Genomic DNA, 22,995 nt, shown 5'->3' on the forward strand with positions numbered 1-22,995 from the left:
CTTCTTTGGGAAGCTCCTCAAATGTAAAGTGTTTCCCAGGGCAAGTTATTGACGTCACCTGTGACCAGACAGGTAAAGAGGACAGGTTGTCAGTGACTGTCAAGCATTTGACACTTTACAGAGCATCATGAGCCAACTATGAGTATAATTCATGACACAATCTCTTAAACAATCCTGGGCATGTCAGTTTCATGTAAGAAGAATTTGTTTTATGAGAGTCCTTCTGGGGGAATATACACTGTGAGCAGTGATTCATTGCCTCTGAGGAAAGATGGCTCCACTCTGAATTTGTGGTTTCAGAGACTCAAATTGTTTGCAGCTTGAATTCCCAGCTTTTAGATTTTATGATCAGTGCTTAGAATTTTTAAATATGGGCTGCTTTGAAACTAGGAATGACCTCTTAGGGAAAAATAAAGCTCCTATCAAAATGTGACTTATCACTTGTCTCAAACATTTTGTGTCTCTTTTATGACCATATGTGAAGTCATATTTAGTACTACTGAATATAGAGCATTGATTTGTATGGAAGCTAAAATTAAGAGGTAGAATTGTGTTTAGGGCACATTTTTTGAAGAACCTCAACGAGTTAGTCATTGTACATCTTTGTTCCCTGGGAAAAAGAATACAGAAATTAAGAGTTTTGTTCATACTGCAACTGTAAATATGTAGTCTGACAGCTGAAATGTATAATTGATAGGATATGTACTTTTAGAGCAGGGTTTGCCAACAGCAGCACTATTGACATTTTGGGCCAAATTTGTTTTGGGGGCCTCCCTGTGCATTGTAGAATGTTTAGCAGCATCCTCACCCTCTACCCACTAAGTGCCAATATTATCCCCAGTCATGACATTCAAAAATGTCTCCAGATATTCCCAAATATTCCCTGGGTTCAAAATTTCCTCCAGTTGAGAACCACCAATTTAGAGCTACACAATAATCTGGGACTTGCTCTTTAACTCTTCTGACCTGAACTCTGCTAAGAGAAGACACGAATGCAGTTTCTGGGGCAGCCAAAATAAATGCCAAAGTCTTATGCACTTTGCAAATGGACATGCCCTACTGACCCTCATTCCTTGCCTATTTTCTCATACTGTGTACAGACCAGTTTCTTGGATTGCAAACAGCCAATTAGGAGAGGCAAATATGATGTAGTGAGAGGGCTTGCTTTTGGCAGGCACTTCTACAGAGGTAATGGATTTCTTTTTGACAGAGATAAAGGAACAGAAAAGCAGATACATGAACTTACAGAAAGGGAACCTGAGGCTGAGTTAACTTTGTTGACCAAGATCACAGTATTTGAAAGTGGTAGAAAGTGACCAGAATTTGAGATCAGTTTTGTTTGATCTTAAAGATCATGCTCATAATGTCTGCTCTATACTGCTTCTCTAATTTAGGGCCCAAGGCGCAGATCAGTTTTTCCAGTTTACTTCCCTCCAATCCCACCTTCCTGAAATAGCCAATGTTAACTGCTGACTATGTTTCCTTCCACACTTTTCTCCCTACTTATTAGGTACACAGTTAAAGCATACAATTGCCCACAGCATTCCTATAGGTTAGTAAGTCCTGATGTGAATCTCCCTCTCAGTCTCACTACTTTATGCACACATGTGCACACACACACACACACACACACACACACAGATCTATATAATTTTGTGTAGATGGAATCTTTCAAATAGCTTCTGTGTAAATGGGATCCTTTTATAACTTTCCTGGTTTTTTTTTTTTTCTATTTTTGTATACTCTCCCCTCCTACGGTAACTACACTTTACAATCTATGTGTGTTTATTTCTGTACTTCTCTCCATGCTCATTTATTCATATCTGTATCAATTTACCTACCTACCAACCCACCTACAGATAGATATAGATATATACATATATTCATATGGGTATACATATACATATATGGATATGTATAGATCTATACATATACCCATGAGTATATATTGTTTCTCATTGCTTCTTTTGTAAAAAAGTGACATTACATTACATTTTCTATCTCATTTTCCATTTTAAAAAATTTTTATTGAATCAAAATTGGTTATACATATTTTTGGGGTTCAACATTGAGATATGTTGACCAAATCAATATTACTAGCATATATATTGTTACAAATCGTAATTATTCTCTATGCCCCTTGTCTCATCCCTCCCCATCCCCTTTCCCCCCCAATTACCCTAGATTTCTTTTCTCCCTCTGAAAGAATGATGGTTACTCTGTTGATTTGCTGCCCAAGTGATCTGTCCAATGCTGAGAGGCATGATCAGGTCCCCCAATACCATCATAGAGCAGATGCCTCTTCTGTCACTCTGAAATGGGCTCTGTGGAGAGAGACATCATCCTTCTTTCTTCATCTCTGCTGGTGACTCTTCTTGTGTCAATGCACTCCAGTGGCTGGCGGACAATCTGTGTGGTGGTTGTGGCGTCTAGCCGCCTACGTGGCAGCCATGGTCATCATGGTGGCTGTGGTGGCCCACCCACATGGAGGAGATGACTTTGGCATGCTCCTTGGTGCTGGTGATGTTCCTGGTTGTGGGATGAGGGTCTGGTACCCTTCTCCATGCCCCTGGTCCCTGGGTGGGCCCTGAGGCCCTGGCAAGTTGTGCCAGGTTGTGGGAGGGGTCTGGTCCCCTTCTCCATGTGCCAGGTCCCTGGGTGGGTCCCAAGGTGCTGGCGTGGTGTGCCTGGTTGTAGGAAGGGGGTCTGGTCACCTTCTCCATGCCTCGGGCTCCTGGGTAGGGCCCTGAGGTGCTGTTATGGTGTGCCTGTGTATGAGAAGGAGGTCCAGTCCCCAGCTGCTAGCTCGGGGTCCTTGGGTGGGCCCTCAAGCATTGGTGGTGTGCCTCGATGTGGGAGTCGTTTCTGGTCCCAACTCCACTCCTCAGATTCCTGGGCGGGGCCCCGAGGTGCTGGTCATGTGAGTGGTTGTGGGTGGGGGGGGTCCTACCCTGGCTCCATACCTCATGTCCCCTGGTGGGCCTCAAGGCATTGCTGGTGTGCCTGGGCCAGAACTAATTTTTTTGTCCTTTGCTTACTTTTAACATGGGGGAACTTCCTGTGGGTACCAGTACTGGAGCTGTGTGGTTGAGCTAAATTGCTGCTTTGCTACTGTTTCCCTACGGAAGGCTTTTTGTGCAGCTCAGGGTTTAATGGTTGACCTTATAGATACTTCCAGCTCTCCAGATACTTGCTGCACCTGGGTTGTGTAGAAACTCTGATCTGGGCCTGAGTTTTTCATCAAACTGCACCCCATGCAATTCTGCATTCCCGACCAGTCTCCTCTGAGTGATCCTGCATTGATAGGGGGGTGGATCATCTGTCCTTGCTGTGTCCCAGTGTTCTCCTGGTGGGCCCATCTCCCCCACTGCCTGTGCTCCAAACACTTCCCATGGGACAGGCCCTGCACCTGTCCCTTGCGTTGACTCACTGGCCTCTGAGTGGCTCCCCTTTTTCAGCTGCTCTGGGTCCTCATTCCTGCGTGGGTCCATGGGAACCCTATTAGTGGTCTTGCTGTCCTGGGGGCCACCAAAGTCCTCTTCTCCCCTGCTGCCTCCAAGTAACTCCACCTAAAGGGCACAGCTGCAGCTTCTGCTGACTCCTGCTCCATGAGCTCCAGCATTAAAGCAGCCGCAGCCTGAAATGCTGAAAGCAGTTTTTTCTTTCTCTCATCGTGGTAGCTCCTGCCTTCATGAGTTCCATAGGTCTCTCCTCCTCTTCACCTGAGCTCCAGTGGCCCCAGCTTGGCTGTTGTTACATTTTTATAGTTGTATATTTGTTATTTGTGGGAGAGAGTGACGCTGGGGACCATCTGTTCTGCCATCTTGACCAGAACTTCCCTCGTTTTCCATATTTATTTAGCGAAGCTTATGGAAATTTTCTGAGTTATAGCTCTAATTCATTATCTTTAATGTTGCATGATATGGTATGACTATCCCATAATTTATTCCACATGAACTGAATAAATCCATAATTTATTCAGTATTCCCATATTAATTGGCATTTACCTTGCTCACAGTTTTTAGTGTTGAAATTAATATCCTTGTATATATAACATTAGGTTCTGAAATTTTATTTTCATGAGATTGGTTCCCAGGAGTGGGACTGCTGGTTGTATTTTAAATTTTAATAGATATTTCCAGATTACTCAAACAATAATGGATTCCATTCCATTAATACCTTAAGAGAGCACCTTTCTTTGTCCATTTTTCTATCAGTTTATTTGTCTTTGTCTTGTTGATTTGTAAGAGTGCTTCATATATTAAAAATAACCATTTATCTTTGTTAAAATACACTTAAAAACCTTTCATTTGTTTATCGACTTTGCTTATGACCTATCTTTTCTAACTCTGGATTAAGAGACTGTATACTATAGCCTGGATTTTGTTCTAATATATTTAGTTTGTGTGCTTATCTAAGAGTATGGTGTGATATACCATTTTATTTTATTTTTTCCAGATGGAGAACCACTTGTGCCTGCACCACTTATTAAATGTACCCATTTTTCCCGTAAAAGTGAAATATCACCTTTGCTGTATATTAAATTATCTCTCTGTTTCTTACTTTCCAACAATCTAGTACTGACTTGGCCTTTGTTGATTGAGATAGGGTGCTGTGGCTTGGCCAACTGAGAGATTCTCTTTTTCTCTCTTCTTGGGGAAGCACGGCTTGACAGCAATTCACCTTGCAGCCTGGTCTGGAAGCCTCGAGATCATGCTCATGCTGGTTAGAGCTGGAGCTGACCAGAGAGCCAAGAATCAGGTAGGTATGCAGGTCACACCTGGATATAGACTCTCACCTCACCAGTGCAGGAGGGAGGAAGTTCTGAGATCATGGTGTAAGTGTCTCCCCACCCTGACTCCATTCAGGATGGAATGAATGCCCTCCACTTTGCAGCTCAGAGCAATAGTGTGCGCATTGTGGAGTATCTCATTCAAGATCTGCACCTGAAGGACCTGAACCAGCCTGATGAGGTACGTTTACAGTGGCTCAACAGGTCTTGCTTCTACCCCACCAAATTCTGCCAGCACAGACACACCTGCCCAGTAGCCAGCTCCTCCATCACCATGGCAGACCACGGAACAGAGGGAAGTGTTGGTGTTGGCAGAGGCTCTGGCTTGGCATGTGAGGAGGATGGGAAATATTGAGGGAGCAGCCAGATTCCTTCTTCCCTTTCTACTCCCTCATGCTAACCAGGGTGTGGGCAGCATCCGCCCCTTTTAGTATTCAGAATGTGTGCTTGAATTTTATCCTAGTATGCCTGGTTTTTTAGGAATGTATTTGACCTAAAGCTATGCAGTAATGAGCCATGAAATGTAATGCACTTTTACTGTATTTGCCTATATTTCTTTTCTTTTCATAAGGAGATACATAATACCAGCTACCACTTAATGAGTGTTTATTAATGTGCTAGGTGCAGAGGAAAGCTACTTATAAACATTATTTCATTGAGAGGTCTAGGGCCGGGCACGTACAAGTTATCCACAAATCACTGCTTAACAAAAGAATTATCTCAGTCCCCACAATAATCCTATGAAGTAGAAAATATTTTGCTTATTTTTAGAGGTGAGGAAGTTGAGGCTCAGAGAAGCTAAGTGTCTGATTGAAGTCTCAACACTAGCAAGCAACAGAGCCAGATTTGGAGCCTGGTCTGGCTGAATCCAGTTGTCATGCTGTACTGTCTCCCTTCTCAGATGACAGAGGGCATTGCCCAAGTGTCAGGGACTGTCCTTTCCCTGGAATATCTCCCTCTATGCTTTTTTCATAGAGTAGTATTCTTTGTGCAATTGGCATTTTGTTTTCTCAGCAGTGGAATATACTTCATGAATGGGACTTACTTTTCTCTGTGCCACTAGACCATTATTCTCTATAAAAGCTTCTCTAGAAGTTGATCAGTAATATTCACTTTATTTCACCTCCTTTACAAATTTTTACATTTTTTTCTGGCCTCAGTCTTAAAAACAACAATAACAACAACAAAAACTATTTCTCCAAATGAGGTCTATAATTTTTTATTCTTCCTCTGCATATGACTAAACACTATACATTTAAAGCTTGAAGGCAAACAGACTTGGACTGTGATATGGGCAGTGCCATCATATATTAACTATGTTGCTTTAAGCAAGGTCACCAACTACCGAAAGCCTCAGTTTCTTCTTCTGTGCAATGGGAATAATAAAATCTACTTCATGGTAGCACTAAGAGATAATGGGAGAGTCCTGTCTCCAATATAATTTTTTATTAGCAAACTCCATTCTTTGATATAGATCATTAATAGTTCCTCAATCTTATGTAAAAATGCCTATGCAAATGAGCTTCATCATGAGCCATTCCACAACCCCTTGCCAATCAGACACCACCCCTAAGCCATTCCTATGTAGCAATATTGGAGCAGCCACTGTTGGGATGCTTAAATGAGGTAATCACTTTAAAGCACTTAGCAAAGAACCAGGCACATGGTAAGTACTCATTAAATGGTGGTAATTGTAACAATTGTTTTATGATAAAATTCACTATCTGATTTCCTCAAACTGACAACCATAGGCAAATACCATTTAGTGTCAGGATGAGGAAGTTGGATCTTTCCAGTTTTTTTTTTTTAAATGTATATCCTTTACTTTATCCTGTAGTGTATCCTACACATTAAACATTTAAAAAAATATTAACTGTGATTTAAAAACAAAATTTGCAACAATCTATCTCAAAAAAGTGGAACTGGCAAGAACAGACTTAAAAAAGTTAAGACACACACCTAACCTGTAAGGCTTTATTTCTTATGCTATATCATATCATTTGACTACTGGAAAAAAAAAAAAAAAAAGACTGGATTACCATAACCCATCTTGGTGTGCTTTTCCAGTAAAATTAGAAGGACTTCAATTTCTAAGTCTCTTTCGAAAAAGCAGTATTAATGCAATGCAAATCAAAATGTCTAATTAATACAATTAACAGGAATCTAAGGCAATTTAGTTATGCAAATTAACCCATTTATTGTAGGCTAGTGATGTCTTAAATGGTGGAGCTTCTGTTGGTCTTTCGATTCCTTCTGTCTTCTGATGGTGGACTTTACTGCGATGGTGGCAGTGGTGTTGCAGGTCCAGGCACTGCCAGCTACTGTTTTCATGCAGGAACTATAGAGCCAGATCCCTGCTGCTCATCCCTTCATCTTGGTTTTGCCACAAATGGAGCAAATGTGCTTGGCGTGCTGACTGATTTCAATTTTCTTCACCATTTTCTGCAGGGAGGCACCATAACGTGTCCCATACTTACCAATGATCCTGACGTTCTTGGTGCATTTAGCCATATCACCATGAATTAGGTCCGAGTCCAGAGTGTGGATCTTTCCAGTTTGATCCATGCTGAGTAGGGATGTGGGTTATGAATGAATCCATTCAGTTCAATTCAGCAGATATTTATTAAGGGCCTGTTATGTAGGAGATGTACAGTTGGTTCCCCTTTTGATGGGCTCTGACTGCTTTCATGGGAGACAGCAGCATGTGGGAAGGATCGGGCAGGCTGTCAAGGCTCAAAAACCAAAGCAGGTTTGCAGGGAGCTGTCCCCACTCCTTGAGCTTCTGCTGGCCAGCAGCCTTCCTGTCCATCATCTCTTTTCCCCTGAGCTTTTCCTGTCTTACCCCTCTTCCTCCTCTTCCATCTGTTGGGGAAAGGCTGAAGAGCACAGGCAGCACACTGCAGAGCCACCTGTCCAGCTGAGAAATCTTACATTAAGATGGATTCAGAGACATCTGAGGAATGAGTGACAATGAATTAATCTACTGGGTCATCTAGGGAAAGATGACTCTGACTCCAATTTAGTTCTATAAGAAGAGTGATCAATGGAAAGGACAGATGAAGTCTACTCTTTTTCTAAGATCTGTGAGTGGGGTCAACCATGTTGGCAAAAGCTAGTTAGAATGGTAGTTGCTAGGGGAATAGGGAGTTATTGTTTAAAGGGTACAGAATTTCAGTTTTGCAAAATGAAAAGGATTGTGGAGACGGATGGTTGTGTTGGTTGCACAGCAATATGAATGTACTTAATACCTCTGAACTATACACTTATTAATGATTAAGATGGTAAATTTTATATTATGAATATTTACTATGACAAAAAGAAAAAAAACATTGGGGGAAAAAAGCCATTTGGAGCTGGGATCAGGAGCTATTAATTCATCACTGAGTTCCCGATCTGTATTTGCTTAAGGTGGAGCTCATGAAATACTTTTGATAGAAAGGACTTCACAGAGTTACCCCCTGTGACTGAGAGCCTGTATACCTGCCAGGGTTAGTAAAATCCTCCTCTTTGGCTGGGAGGGAACTCCAAAAGGAAAGCTTTACTGGGAGGAGGATTTTAAAACAAAATGGAAACTAGGCCCAGGAAAGTTTGAGTGGCGTGGGAGAGATGCAGGACACTGGGAAATCTTTTGAGGTTTCTCCCTGGTCCATAGCCCTACAAATTATTGTGGCCTCTTCAGAAGAGAGAGATTAGAGCAGCCAGAAGTTATGGCTAAAGTAGTCTACATATTTTGAATCTACCGGTAAACTTCTATCTGGTAGTCAAAAATAAATACTCAGACTGAAATGTTTGGGGACAGAGGGAAATAGAAAGGAAGGCCTCAGGGATCATTCATATATTTGTTGGATATTTACAAGAGTTTAGTGGTACAATGTCAGGTTGTTTAAGCTACAGATATAGTGGAACTTCCACTGGTTTAAAGGAGTCTGCACAGGAAGTCTCTGGAAGTCAAAATGCAAAAAAACTTCTTTTTTTTGGAAGGGTTGGAATAATAAGTACAGGGGATTTGAGAAGACATCTGTTTTCTTATGTGGACATGAGGCTACATTTAACAACCTTAGATTTAATCCAGCCTATTGGCTCCAGTCCGTAAGGGAAGAACTAGGCCAGAGTTTCCCACCCTCATCAGTACCACACCTTCAGATTTACTGGGCTGCTCTTTCAGTACTTTTTACATTGTGACACACATTATTTCTCCCTCTTAAATCTCCAGTTAATCAATGTTTCCCACTTATGCTGGGGTTGAGCTTTAAATTCCTGATCACAGGGTGAGGGGCAGTGTGGGGTATGGGCATGCACAGGAGGCATTGAGACACCCAGCAACCCCTCCTCAGAGGCTCCCAAGGGTGACAGCTCAGGGATCCCTGTGAAAAGATAATCGGGTTGGACTTTGGGTGCCCATTTAATGGCTGTTTATGAAATTTTTCCTGAATTTGATAACTTAACAATGGCAGTAAACTTAAAAATGAAAAATAACTTATAATAAATATCTGCAGCCCCTCAGACTTATTTACATGCCAAAGAATTTAAATGTACTGAGTTAAAACATAGTAGGTTAAATACACATTGAGTTAATAAAGGAAAAAAAGGAGCAGGAATCCTGGACCCTCCTTATTTTATTAGTTAATTAGGAAAGTAATCAGGATACTGAGCCAGGGAAGCATTGTGATTTGTCCAAGGTCTAAAGCCCAGGCTCTGACACCAGGCTCCACTATCCTGGCTGGAAAATCTTCCTGCCTTCCAAATGAGGCAAGTCTTATGAGACTGCACTGGATAGAAGCCTACTTGAACATAGTTTTAAAAAGTTGGGTGGTTAAGAAAAATGAAATAAGGCATGATAAACTATATTTTTAAAAAGCACATATATCTTTGAAATCCCTATTGTTATTTTGCTTAAGAACATGTACTAGGGAGAAAAGATTTATATCATTTTCTATCACCTCATCTTTATGCTACCTTTTGATATATTGATAAGCTATAGATTACTCATAAATGTCCTTACTTTGTGTAATTTGGCTTTTATATATTTTTTCTTGATGATAACATTTTTAAAGGGCATCCAAAGTTTAAAGTAATAGCTGTTTTCTTGGAGAGGAAAAATGTTTCATCTGTGATAACTGTAGGCTTTTCTCAGAACCTCCCATTTTTTAGCAGACAAGCTTTCTTTGTGGGTGGATCCTTTGTCATACTGTTTAGCTGTGTAGAAATGCAAAGCTTTGTAGCAACTAAAGGTAAAAGAGAAAGGCCATTTTAAAGTTGAAGAGATCCTGATACTTCCAGTAGTGTTTGTCTTCAAACTGATAAATTTGTATTAGTTACAATTCTTTCTGTTGCAAGTGGCAAAGATCCATCTTAATCTAGATGAAGCAATAAAGGTAACTTATTAACTCCTAACTAAAGAGTTCAGGCATGGCTGTATCCAGCTCTTTTTCTTTCTTCAATCCTTAATTGTCTGTGTGTTGGCATTATTCATAGATACACTCTTCATATGATAGGAAAGATGGCTGTTAGCAGCCTCAGGTTTATATCCATATGGATTTTGATCCATAAGAAAGAAAAAATTCTCTCTCATCAAATGTTCATGTATAAATCTCAGGAACAACTGTGTTTGACCCTGCCTGTGTTAGTGATTATTGGCCATGAGTGTGGCCAGCATGGGTATGTGATTATTTCATGTGGCAGAAAGCAGGCAGGTAAGGCCTAGCAATTGACAGCACTCGGTGCACTAAATGGCAGGGTATGTGTGTGTATGAGTGGGAGTTCTCCAAAAGAAAAGCAAAGTGCTGTTGCTAGAAGAAAGGTAAACATAAAGGCAAAAGCAACAACTGTCCACTCTAGGGCACAATACCCTCATGTATTATTATGGTCTTTGTGGGTAAACAGCTAACAAAACCCCTTTTCCTGCTGCATGAGAATTTAAATGTTAGTTAACTTTCTGGCTCTGTGTCCTTGCAAACTAGATAAAGATAGAATATTAACTGTGTTACTAAGCAGCTTTGCTTATGATAAAATGACCCTGATTGGTAAATTGCATCTGGACCGGGAGGAACTGTAGATGAACTATAAAAATCAGAGGGGGAAGCCATACTTTGGGCTCCTCTGAGTGCAGTGACTCTTGTAACTAGACATGTCTCTTATGGAGACTCTGGAAGATGCACCCACAGAATTGTTATGAGACATATGTGTTCCTGTGGAGCATGAGCCTTCGTGACTCCCACACTCACCCAATGTGGATCTTATCATCTTGCAACTAAGTGCTCACTTGGAGGACCAAAGACTCCTGGACAGCCATGTGGACAGTGGTATGAAAAGGGACAGCTAATATTGACAAGCTGTGTTTCCTGTCCTACGTCTTCTTAGTAAACTGGTGCCAAATGTGGCCTGTGATAATTTTGAGAGTCTGAAATGTATTGTTGAACCTGAAAAGACCCCTGGGTAGGCCTTGAAGTCACTCTCGTAATTCGGTGACAGGGCAGTTAATTTAAGGAAGCCCTCTAGTCAAAGGTAACAGAAACTCAACCCAAACTATTTTAAGAGAAAAAAAAAAGTTATGACTCATTTAATTAAAAAATCCAGGCATAAATAGCTTAAGGTATGTCTGAATCCAGGAGCTCAAATGATGTAAGCAAGCCTCTTTATCTCTTTCTATTTTTCAACTCTGCTTTCTGCTGTGCTGGCTTCATTCTTAGGCAGGTTCTCCTAGTCAGGTGGCAAAGAGGGCTACTGACAGCTTAGCTGATGACTCTATAATAAAAATAGAATGTGCCAGAAAAAAATCCCATGCTTGACTCTGATTGACTTGGCTTGGCATGTGACCATCCCTGAACCAAGCACTGTGGCCAAGGGGTAGGTGGGAGAAGAGGTAGGAGCCTATAATTAACAGCTCCATAGCATGGGCCAGGGGTCATTCTCCAGGGGAAAAGACTGTGGGCAGAAATCAGGTAACAAGTGCTCTTTTCTCCAGTTTCATTAGCAGCCTTTAAAGGCCTTCTTCCACCATTTCTTGTCACGTGCCTCACCAGCCACAAGCACACATTCATGCTGAGTTCTGTGTCTCCATACATCAGCAGCACTGTTGCTACATTACATTATAGTTGCTTGCTTATGTGTCCATCTCTCCTGTTGGATTCTGAGCTTCTTGAGGACAGGGCTGGGTATTTTTCATCTTGGTCACTCTGCTGCCCTGCACAGTATCTGGCATATACATAGGTGCTCAATCATTGTTGAATAAAGGAATGATTTATAAAGATGCGTGACCAAATGTTTTCATTTAGTACATAATCAGTGTTTCTCTTTCCCCCTTTTATGATTTGTTTCACGAACCTTTATCTGTTGTCATCATTTGCAGATATTTGTATATAACTCAGACTTAATAATTTTTGGTCTGTCATTTGCAAAGTGTTGTTCATGGCTCAAGACTAGATTTTGCCCTTCAATGAATGCCTAACTGGTAAGCAGCAAACTGTGACTCCAAGCAGCCTCTGTTTCTTCCCCTTGCCCTTTCTTAGGGATGTCATGAGAATGATGGAGAGAGTCAGGCCTTCCAGATTGAGGGATTGGGGATGTAGATCTCATTGATAACATCGCTGGCCCAAGAACAATGAACTAGGTCAACTTTTTGGTGTCAGTTTGTTTCTCCAGCTTCCGTAAGTGCGTGAACACATATCCCCTTGGGACTGATCTCTGCAGATGTTTTCTGTTTTGTTTTGTTTTTACCATTTATCATTTCAGCATTTTCCCTTCCTTTTTCCTCCAGTGATTGTATACTCATGAGTCGTTACCTTAGGTTAGCAGTGGCTATGATCTTTTCATGACCCTGCATTAGCAGGAGATGAGATGACAAATCTCACATTCAGGACCCTTTTTATGAAGAGGCTTGTGTCTTTTTTTCACATTATAGACACCTTGCTAAGCTTTCGGTTAAGAACCCCTTAAGGCAATTTGTGAGGTTTTCTTCTCTTTAGTTAAAGAAAATACTTCTGTCACCATTTTGCCATCCCTACTTACTTTTCCTCCTTAAAATAGCTTAAGTTAGATTAAGTTGTCCATGGGTCTTTCACTTTTCTTGATGACATGTTGGCTATCGCAAATGCAGTCTCCATTGGTAATATGAGAAGTTGGAGACATGACCACAATCAAAAAATTCTATATTTGTACCTCTCTTCCCAGCAAATCAAACCTAAACACTTCTCTTTAGCTATGTTCTCTGGATAGTGCCTTATTTCTCCATCTCATTTCAGATAGATCTATTCTCAGGGGTTTTTCTGTTGATTCTTAATGAACATTGGAGATAAATACATGAGTAAGCAAGGAGGGCCTACAAAGAAGCCGTTGGTAAAATGTCATGTTTGAATGAGCCACATAAATATTAAACCCTGGAGAATTTCTGTTTCAAACATTTTATCAGCAAGACAAGGCTTAGTGAGACGTGCAGGTGCTTGAGACAGGGTCTGGCACACAGCAGCTGCTCAGTAAATAGTTGAGTGAAGGAACCATCAAATAAATACAGAAAGTTCATAAAATTGCTACATTTGAAAGGGAATCTTGTCATATGGATGTGATGTAGCCTCTCCTCTGATGCTGGGAGGGTCTTTTCTGGACAGTACTTTTCTGACCCCGTGAAACGGATTCCATGCTAATGTGGAGTTCCCCACAGTTCTGGGTGACAGCCCAGATCTGAATCTGGTTTGGGGTCCGAGAGATTGTCATCTTCCTCCCCTAAGAAGGGCCTGGAATGCTATAGCTGGAAGGACCATCTTGGCCTTGTCAGTTGTCTTGCTTGTTCACTAAGTGTGTAACAAATAAATGCTGGAGGTTTGTGATTGATTTTCAGAAAGGAAGAAAACCGTTTCATTTGGCAGCTGAGAGGGGCCACGTTGAAATGATAGAAAAACTTATCTTTTTTAATCTTCACACTTCAGAAAAAGACAAGGTGAGTTGGACTTTTATTTCTTTGCTGAGAGCAAGAGAGAGGGAAGTCACAATTGATGTGGGGGAGTGACAAGTGGTGTGTAGATTTGGTGATGGCATTTTGATCAACAGTAGAATTGTTAAATTATTGCTACAGGCAGAGAGAATCATGGAATATCCAGGAGAAATCCACCCACTTTTGCTGTGGATTGTGCGGGTTGGCAGTTTTCACTCCGTAAATGTTTGTGAAGTCAGTAGACCACATGGATTTGTCCACTATCAACTCCAACCCTCTCCTCTCCTCCCCTGAGGTCTCCTGGAGACTCAGCCTCACATGGCTGGGGAGGGAAAAACCCCTGGGTAGATATCCATATCTATATGTCCATCTTTGATGATTTTCCTAGGAGAAATTCCCAGATGTGGAATTGTAGGTCTACAAAAAGCATTTTACACATTTTTATTTTTATTATTTATTTACGTAGGTGGCTGTCCGGTACAGAGATCGAACCCCAGATCTTGGTGTTATCAGCACCACATTCTAACCAACTGAACTAACTGTCCAGCCCTGTGCATATTTTAAAAATCTTTGAGTATATATTGCTAAAACTACCTCCTAGAAATCTTTCACCAGTTTCTCCTCACATGGGTTAAATGGAATTACTTTTGTTGTCCTGCTTTTTGCTAGGAAATTGGTAGCAAAGGAAGAAAAAGGAGCATGGATGATTTCTACTGGTTCAAACAGTTATGTCTTTTTATTTAAAACTTAAAACTTTATAAATTTTACTTAAAACTGCAGATAACATGTCCCACACTCTGGACCACAGCTTTAACCAAAATGAAAGCTTCCAGAAGCCCCATTGCAGCCCTCACTGTTGGAGGGGAGTGTTCCTTGGCACAGTGTGTTTCTGTTGCAGGAGGGAAACACTGCCCTGCACCTTGCTGCAAAGCATGGTCACAGTCCTGCAGTGCAGTTGCTGCTAACTCAGTGTCAAGAAATAAATGAGACCAATGAGGTAAGTGGAAGTGCTTATTACTGATGCACACGGGACCTAAACAGGAAAGAGAGGCTTTCAAAAACGAATGGGAGGGAAACAAAGATGTTACTGCCATAGGGTGTAAAATGTGATGCTAAAAGATTCCTACCTTTTTCTTCAAAGTATCCCATAACACTTCATTTGTTAATCCATTCATCTATTCAGCCATTCGTTCAAAAGATGTTTGTATAATATATACTCTGTGCTAGATGAAGTACGTATTCTTATTCTAGAAGCCTACAGGGCAAGAAGGGCATGCAAAAAAAGTAATGTATTAGACAATTTGCAATAATGGATGTATATACAGTATGCCATGGGAACACAGAGGAAACTCTATTTCAGAAATTAGTCTTCACAGAGGACTTGTGACCAGGGATGAGAGAGAGGGAGGACTTTCTGACTCTCTGGCTTGGGCTACTGGGAGGGTGGGGAGCCTGTCCCTGCGCCGTGGAGCACAGGGGAGGAGTCAGTGAGTGGGATAGGCAGGGAGGGTTTGGATGGTGTATTAGTCATTTTCTATTGCTTATAACAGAACACCTGAAACTGGGTAATTTATAAAGAAATGAAATTTATTTCTTATAGTTTTGGAGACTGGGAAGTCCATGGTCCAGGGGGCTCATCTGCTGAGGCCCTTCCTCTTGGTGGGGGCTCTGTACAGAGTCCTTTGGTGATGCAGGGTATCACATGGTGAGAATGGCAAGAGTCTTTCATGTGCTGTCCTTATAGTCACCACTCCACATCCATGAGAACTCATAACTCCATGAATGAGAATATAGTCCTCACGATCCAATTACCTCTTAAAGGTCCCACCTTTCAAATACCATAGTCGAATTTGCCACCCTCTTACCACTGTTACAATGGGGATCAAGTTTCCAGCACATGAACTTTTGGGAGACACATTTGACCCACAGCAGATGTGTTCAGTTTGAGGCACCTGGGGAAGTACATTGAGGTGGAGAATGATAGGGAGATAGAAACTGGGTCTAAGGGTTGGTGGAGGGGCTGTGGCTGGGGAGGACCGATCTGTGAGTCACCTGCTCTGGATGGTCACTTCTTAACCTTTGGGCCAATGACTTTTTGGCTGGCTCTCTGGAAACGTAGGTGAGTAGAGTCCCCTTGGTCTTCATAGTTTAATGTTCTGATAATTTCTAAACTTGGTGCCTCTCCTAAGAGATACTGGAATAAGTAATATCATAAGCATTTAATTTAAGACACTATTGATTGTAAGGCACACCATTATTTTATGTAATACTAAGAAAAATAATGCTGCCAATTGAATTATGACACAAAGAGCTTTCTTGTTACTTAGCATATTTATTTTATGCTTACTGAAAGGGTTTTTTAGACTTTTATTTTAGTTTTTTAAAATCTTACATATATAAAGGAAAAAATAAGCAAGATAAGTTGGTTACGTATTCCTAAACTTCACATTGAGTTTGATTCTTCTAAATGACTTTCTTATTAAGAATCTTGATTTCTTTGCCTTCAAAAGTGCTTGCAATGCAGCATTTCTTTAAAAAATGCCCCATTATTGTTTCTAAGATTTTTCTTCTAAGCCACCGACACCCCTTCTGCTGTAATGCACATGCTCAATGATAACTATATTGTGTCTGATATCTGGTCCACTGAGATTGTGAGCTGCATCCCGATCTCAGATACGTTAACATGTGAAACAATATGTGTCTTAGAACTGATGGAGTACAGTCATAAAAATGGCCACTGTGGGCAACATAATGAACATTGGAGGCTGTCTTAGTCCATTTCTGTGTTGCTATAACAGAAATACCTGAGACTGGGTAATTTATAAGGAAAAGAGGTTTATTTGGCTTATGATTCTGGGACAGCTGCATCTGGCACAGGCCTCAGGCTGCTTCTACTCATGGCGGAAAGTGGCAGGCAGCTGGTGGGTACAAGCAGATCACATGGCGAGAGCAAGAGAGGGAGAGGGGAGGTGCCAGGTCTTTTATACAAGCTCACATGGGAACTAATAGAGAGAGATCTCACCCAGGACCCCCTACCCCCAGAGAGCATTAATCCATCCTTGAGGGATCTGCCCCCATGACTCAAACAGCTTCCAGCACTGCCACATTGGGGATAAGATTTCCACATGAGTTTTGGTGGGGACGAGGGATGACATATCCAAACTCTATCAGAGGCTATGAAAGTGAACATGTGTGATGCCCAGGATGATTCAATATTCCCTGTGATCCAGAGAAGCCCACCAGCCTGATCCCACATGTCACTGGACCTGGGCACGCAGAGATTAAAAGCAGGGCCCTGACTGCGCGGGTCTGACCCTGGCTCTTCCACTTCCTAGGTGGATGATCTTGGGCATGTTACTTAGCCCCTCTCAGCCTCCATTTTCTCACCTGTAAAATAGCCTCATAAGACGATAGTGAAGTTTAAATGGAAAGGCTGTGCTGTGTTGTACGCTTAGTACAGGGAATAGTGCCTGGCATGTGGTAAGTGTGCAATGGATTGGTGTCTGCTGTTATCACTGCTGTTATCCTGGGTGCAGTAAGTGGGATCATGGTCGTCATTGACATCAGTGGTATATATTGTTATCATCCTCATTTCTTCTCTTCCAGTTCCTGGGAGAATGTAAGTCAGGCTTTCGTCTGAGGATAATGGACAAAAATAGAGCCTTCATTTGTTCATTTTTGTGTGTGTTCATTCTTTTCTGACCATCTGGCATAATGATGATTAGATTTAGGTTTAAGTTACTTAAAGAATATCCCAGGGATTTTATCTTGAATGAGAGCTGTGAATGATGCATTAAAAATGCAAAAAGAGCATGAATCACCTAGGGTAGAAATCTTGGGTGTAATTGGCCTTCACAAATCAATATAGAGATTTTCTTAGTCCATTCCTGCTGCTATAACAAAATACCTTAGACTTGGTATTTATAAATTATAGAAGTTTATGTGTCACAGTTCGGGGGCTGGAAAGTCCAAGATTAAGGTGCCAACCAAGAATCAGTGTCTTATGAGGGCGCAGTCTCTGCTTCCAAGATGGCGCATTGTTGCTGCATCCTTATATGGCAGAGAGCAAAGGGGCCAAACAGGCTCCCTCAAGCCCTTTTATTTACTTATTTTTATTTATTTATTTATTTTTGGCAGCTGGCCAGTATGGGGATCTGAATCAAGCACTTTTATAAGGGCACTAATCCTGTTCACCGAATCATCTCTTTGTGGTCCCATCTCTTATTATTGCATTGGAGATTAAGTTTCAACATGAATTTTGGAGGGCCGCAAACATTCAAACTATAGCAGATATCAAGTTCTATAGTCATAGGGTTTACTTTAAAGTCTTGGTCATGTTTCCCCTGTTCTGTCATAATATGTTACCACTGGAATGTGCATATGTGGATTTCATGCATCTTTTAGCTATTTTGGAGTCAGGACACATTGGGGAGAACTCATTAAGCCCAACAAACTGTAGTTGCAGATTATGATAGGTTTCATTTACATAAAATAAAATGTGAAGTAATAATATCATCCTTTTGGATAAGGCCCATAATGTTCACACTATTGCATGCTGCCTGTTTCCTGACATAAATGGTTGCCAGCTCAGTGAGAGCGACTCATATGAATATGCTGTAGGGCTGTGGTCTCGAAACATTCTTTTTTTTTTTTGTAATTTTATTTTTATTTTTATTTTTTTAAATTTTATTTTGTCGATATACATTGTGGCTGATTATTGCTCCCCATCACCAAAACCTCCCTCCCTTCTCCCTCCCCTCTCCCCCGCAACAATGTCCTTTCTGTTTGCTTGTCGTATCATCGAAACATTCTTGGCAGCAAACTCATATCAGTAAAGAAAGTTTGAGCATGTGCCTGTCATAGATACATTTATAATAAAATTAATACATTATAAAACATGTGCCTGAAATAGAAATTTTAAAAATTTGAGATAAAAAATAAACACAAATAGCAGTTTTGTATTTTCTCTGCACTCAAATGATTATCTTTTATACGTCTGATGTATTTGTCTTCCAGTTTCCTTTGTGTTCCTACACATATGTATTTTTAGTGGCTGCTCAAAATTTATTTAACTATTCTTTAGCTCTTGGACATTTCGTTTGTTTCAGTTTTATTATTATAGGTAATGCTGTCATAAACCTCTTTGTATATAAACCTTTGTCTACAATTTCTCACTCTTTCCTATGGTTATTACACTTAGAAGTAGATTGTTGGGTCAAAGATATGAATGTTTATTAGGCTCTTGATATATTAAAGACATGAATTCTTTCCTTCACATTTCTTGCAAATATTTTTCCCACTGGAATTTGCTTTTTGGAATCTCTTTTCCTGGGAAGATGAGAAGACAGATTATGAGGAGAAATTCCTTTGTAAATAGATGGCTGTCCCAGGCAGTCAGATAAAGCAGCCTGGGGTATGATTTTCCAACCTTGTTGGGATGGGAACATTGGTTCCATGTTAACATGATTGTTCATACCTAATTAGCTCTGGGTAATACCTTCTGAACTTGTCCTAAGGCAGTTGTTAGGCAGAATAAAGTCCAAGGGGGAAAAAGGTTAGGGAATGGAAAGGAATTCTGCATTTCTTCCCAATATTTTTAGGAAAGAGTCTGCACGAGGAAGGGGAAATATCCAACTAGCTATTGTGTGAGGACTATTCCTTCTTTTTCTTCTATGATTTGGCCTAAATTAAACTCTCACATTGTCTAACCTCATGTTTGTCATAAGTTTCAGGAAACCAAAGTCTGAGATTACTTTTTAATTTATTATTATTTTTTTAAAAAATAACATGCAGCGTTCAAAATCATTGTAAAGATTAAAGCTGTACTTGGTGCCAATGTACTTCTAATTTTATATGTTTCATACTGCATTATAATTCCTTATTTCCAAGATTATCTTGCTTAATAGGCTGTTACCTTCTTGTGAGCAGGATCTGTGCCGTTTATCTTTCCACTCCCAAACATACAGTCTAATAAATGTTTGCTAGACAAATTAATAAAGGTTAAGAATGTGAATGGCAGATGGAGCGTCGGAAAGTAGGCAGCATAACAGAGTAGTTAACAGTGCTGGCGTTGGAGCTAAACAGCTGGACCTGTGTCCTTGCTTTGCTACTTTTCAGCTTTGGTTTAGTTTTCTTATTCATAAAATAGGGATAATATTAACCCCAGCCTTAAATGATTGTTGTGGAATTTAACTGTGCTGAAGCATACAGTCTTGGTAGTATAAGTTGGCACATAGTTGCTCAATAAATGCTACCCATTCTTGAGTGATGCACAAAAGGTATAGAGAAAGCTGTTTCTCAAGAATTTCATTCCACACCAAGGGATAATTCATTTAAACTTATTTTCCTTTTTGTTAGAATGGAGAAACACCATTCTTTCTGACTGTCGAAGGAGGTCATGAAGAATGCAGCCAAGTGCTGCTGGCAGCAGGAAGTGATATCAACATTCCAAATAAAGTATGTGCCTGGGCTCATGCAGCGGGAGGCAGACTTAGGATGCTCTTTGGGGACTCTGGTCCTGCATTGACCCACTCACTGGGCTCCAGTAGAATTAATATTTATAATATATGCCTTGTTTGGGGTTAGAATGAATGATTTATATTTGATATTCCCCAATTAATGTCTCCTCAAAAACAGTGCTATTCCTCCTATTCATTTGGGGAAGGAATAATTGAAAATGGGGCAAAAGGAGCAAGTACTTGTCACTTCTTAAAAATAAAGACACTCTTTTTCTACGTTGTGTTTTTCATAGCAACTACTACATGCCTGGCTTATATATAATAGATGCTGAGAAAGAAAAGTTTAGTGTGAGAGGGCTCAAGTGGTCAGCCCGGAGCCCAAAGAAGGTGAGACAGTGCCTTCTTCTAAATACAGAATACTTCTGTGTTTAGTCATGGTGCTAGAGCCTTGGAAATTTTGGAGACTGTATAATTATCTTCATTTTTTTTTAATCAGAAAATAGAATTTAGAGGAGTTCAGGAACTCTTCTGGGATCATACCACCAGTCAACGGCAGTGCAGGGATGCAAACTCATGTCTGATACCAGCGCCTGAACCTTTAATCACTGCCTTGTCTTCAGATGGCTTACTGTATTTTTCTATTTTTGTAATTAATTTTAAATTCTAGTGAAAATAACTCATGACAGAAAAATGCAATTAGTACCTAAGGGTATATGATAAAAAGTGTCTTACTCCAACCCCATGTCTCAATTTCATTCCACAGAACTAACATCATTGATTGTTTATTCAGTCTTCCAGGAATTTTTCATGAATTCACATGAAAAATGTGATTAAACACACATGTATACACACTGAAAGCACATAAATGGCAGCACACTATATAATATATGCTGCTCTACACCTTTTTTTTTTGACCGGTAAGGGGATCGCAACCCTTGGCGCGGTGTCACCCGCACAGCGCTCAGCCAGTGAGCACCCCGGCCATTCCTATATAGGATCCGAACCTGCGGCGGGAGCACCGCTGCGCTCCCAGTGCTGCACCCTCCCGAGTGAGCCATGGGGTCGGCCCTCTACACCTTTTTTTTTAATTGCCAACATATCTTGGGGATCTTTGTATTGGCACAATGTATAAACAATTCCTTTTCAAGGGTACAAAGTTAAAAACTGGAATCAAGAATAAAGTCCCAAACTAATAATGTTTTATACCCTTCTGTTCTGCTGTCGGGAGTATGCATTTGTAGAACCCTTTTGATTTTTTTTTTTTCTTTATCTTTTTTTTTTTTTTTTTTGCAGCTGGTCAGTACAGGGATTGAACCCTGGACCTTGGTGTTATCAGTGCTACACTCTAACCAACTGAGCTAACCAGCCAGCCCCCTTGTACAACCCTTTTGAAAAGCAATTTGTCACTTTCCTTTCACCCATGTATGGGAAATTACGTTAAGGGAATAATTATAAGGAGGAAAAAGCTGGCTACATGCATAAAGACAGATAATAAAGTTACCTTCGATAGCCAAGAATTAGATACAACCTATATGAGCAATTAATGGTAGGAGAAGGCTGAATAAAAGTTGGTGCAACTATTTCTTAAAATTATGTAGCCATTTAAAAATGTAATGATAAATACTAAGAATATATTGCAATATGGAAAATGTTCACATAGAACACTAGTTAGAAAAACCATTAGCATATAATAATATGAATAAATATTAACATAATAATAGTAATAATAGGCTTATGTATACACGGACAAGGATTGTGAGGGAGAGTGTTAGATAAAGACAGTGTGAATAGATTCCCACTGATATTGCAAGGTTATTGATGCAATACATAAACACAAAGTTAAGAACTCATGGGAGCCGTGAATATGCAGAATGTGGAGAGCTGGGCTGCGCCTCTTGGAGGATGGCAGGATAGTCAAGAGCAGGCTGTGCCCTCAAGCAGTGTGCCGTCTAGCTTGGGCACTCATGAAGACACTTGAACGCAGGGAGCGGCAGGAGGCAGTGGGTAGCAGAGTGACCGGGAGGTGCTGAAGGAGCTGAGGGAAAGGGCAAGGTGGGAACACTGCACGTAGGTAGAAATCACACTAAGCTTTGAAGCCATACCTGGCAAAGAAGAGAACTAGTAGTGAACAGAGACAGGGAGGCTGGAAACTGTTGAGGCATTTCTTGGGGCCAATGCCAAGCTACCTATTTTGGCTCTAGTAGGAGGTTTGCTGGGTGTACAGAGAGGACTTGATTCAAGTCCATTCATACTTCCAGAAGAGAAACAGGGATTTAACTCATGTTTGCTTAAGGCATAGTATCTTAGTCAGCGGAGACTGTTGTAACAAAATACCGTAAAACTGGGTGGCTTAAACAACACGTTTATTTCTCACAGTTCTGAAAGTTGGAAGTCTGAGATGAGGGTGCTGGTGGGGTCTGGTTCTGGTGAGGGCCCTCTTCCTGGTTTACAGACAGCTGTCTTTTTGCTGTGTCCTCATATGGCAGAAGGAGAACTAGCCGGAGGTCCCCACTGTCATGACCCACCTCCAAAGGCCCCACCTCCAAATACCATCACATTGGGATTAGAGTTTCAATATATGAATTTTATAGAGACACAAATATTCAGTCCATTGCACATATGTTCTTTAGGACTCTGACACTTTTATGGGACACATTTAGAAGTAATGGACCCCCCAAATAATTGGAAACACGTTGGATTTTCTTTTATAAATAGTTGTACTATTTCATCGTATTAGTTGACTACCACGTGATAAACACCAGAAAGAATACTGGATTCTAACAGGAACCCCTCCCTGCCCTCTCCATCTGTCTCCTTCA

The 22,995-nt window shown here is 40.8% G+C and overlaps 1 protein-coding gene and 1 pseudogene across 1 annotated transcript in view; one reads left to right on the forward strand and one right to left on the reverse strand.

The window, feature by feature from the left end:
- ANKDD1B (ankyrin repeat and death domain containing 1B) overlaps positions 1–22,995 on the forward strand; it is a 49,432-nt gene that overhangs the window by 10,084 nt on the left and 16,353 nt on the right. Inside the window, exons 4-7 of the mRNA XM_063088211.1 lie at positions 4,663–4,761; positions 4,869–4,973; positions 13,626–13,724; positions 14,617–14,715. Coding sequence (XP_062944281.1) covers positions 4,663–4,761; positions 4,869–4,973; positions 13,626–13,724; positions 14,617–14,715 — 402 coding nt within the window. The remainder of the gene's footprint in view (positions 1–4,662; positions 4,762–4,868; positions 4,974–13,625; positions 13,725–14,616; positions 14,716–22,995) is intronic.
- LOC134369444 (large ribosomal subunit protein eL43-like) lies at positions 6,998–7,303 on the reverse strand (annotated as a pseudogene).

Source organism: Cynocephalus volans, chromosome 2, assembly GCF_027409185.1.
Source record: "Cynocephalus volans isolate mCynVol1 chromosome 2, mCynVol1.pri, whole genome shotgun sequence".
In the NCBI taxonomy this organism is placed as follows: domain Eukaryota; kingdom Metazoa; phylum Chordata; class Mammalia; order Dermoptera; family Cynocephalidae; genus Cynocephalus; species Cynocephalus volans.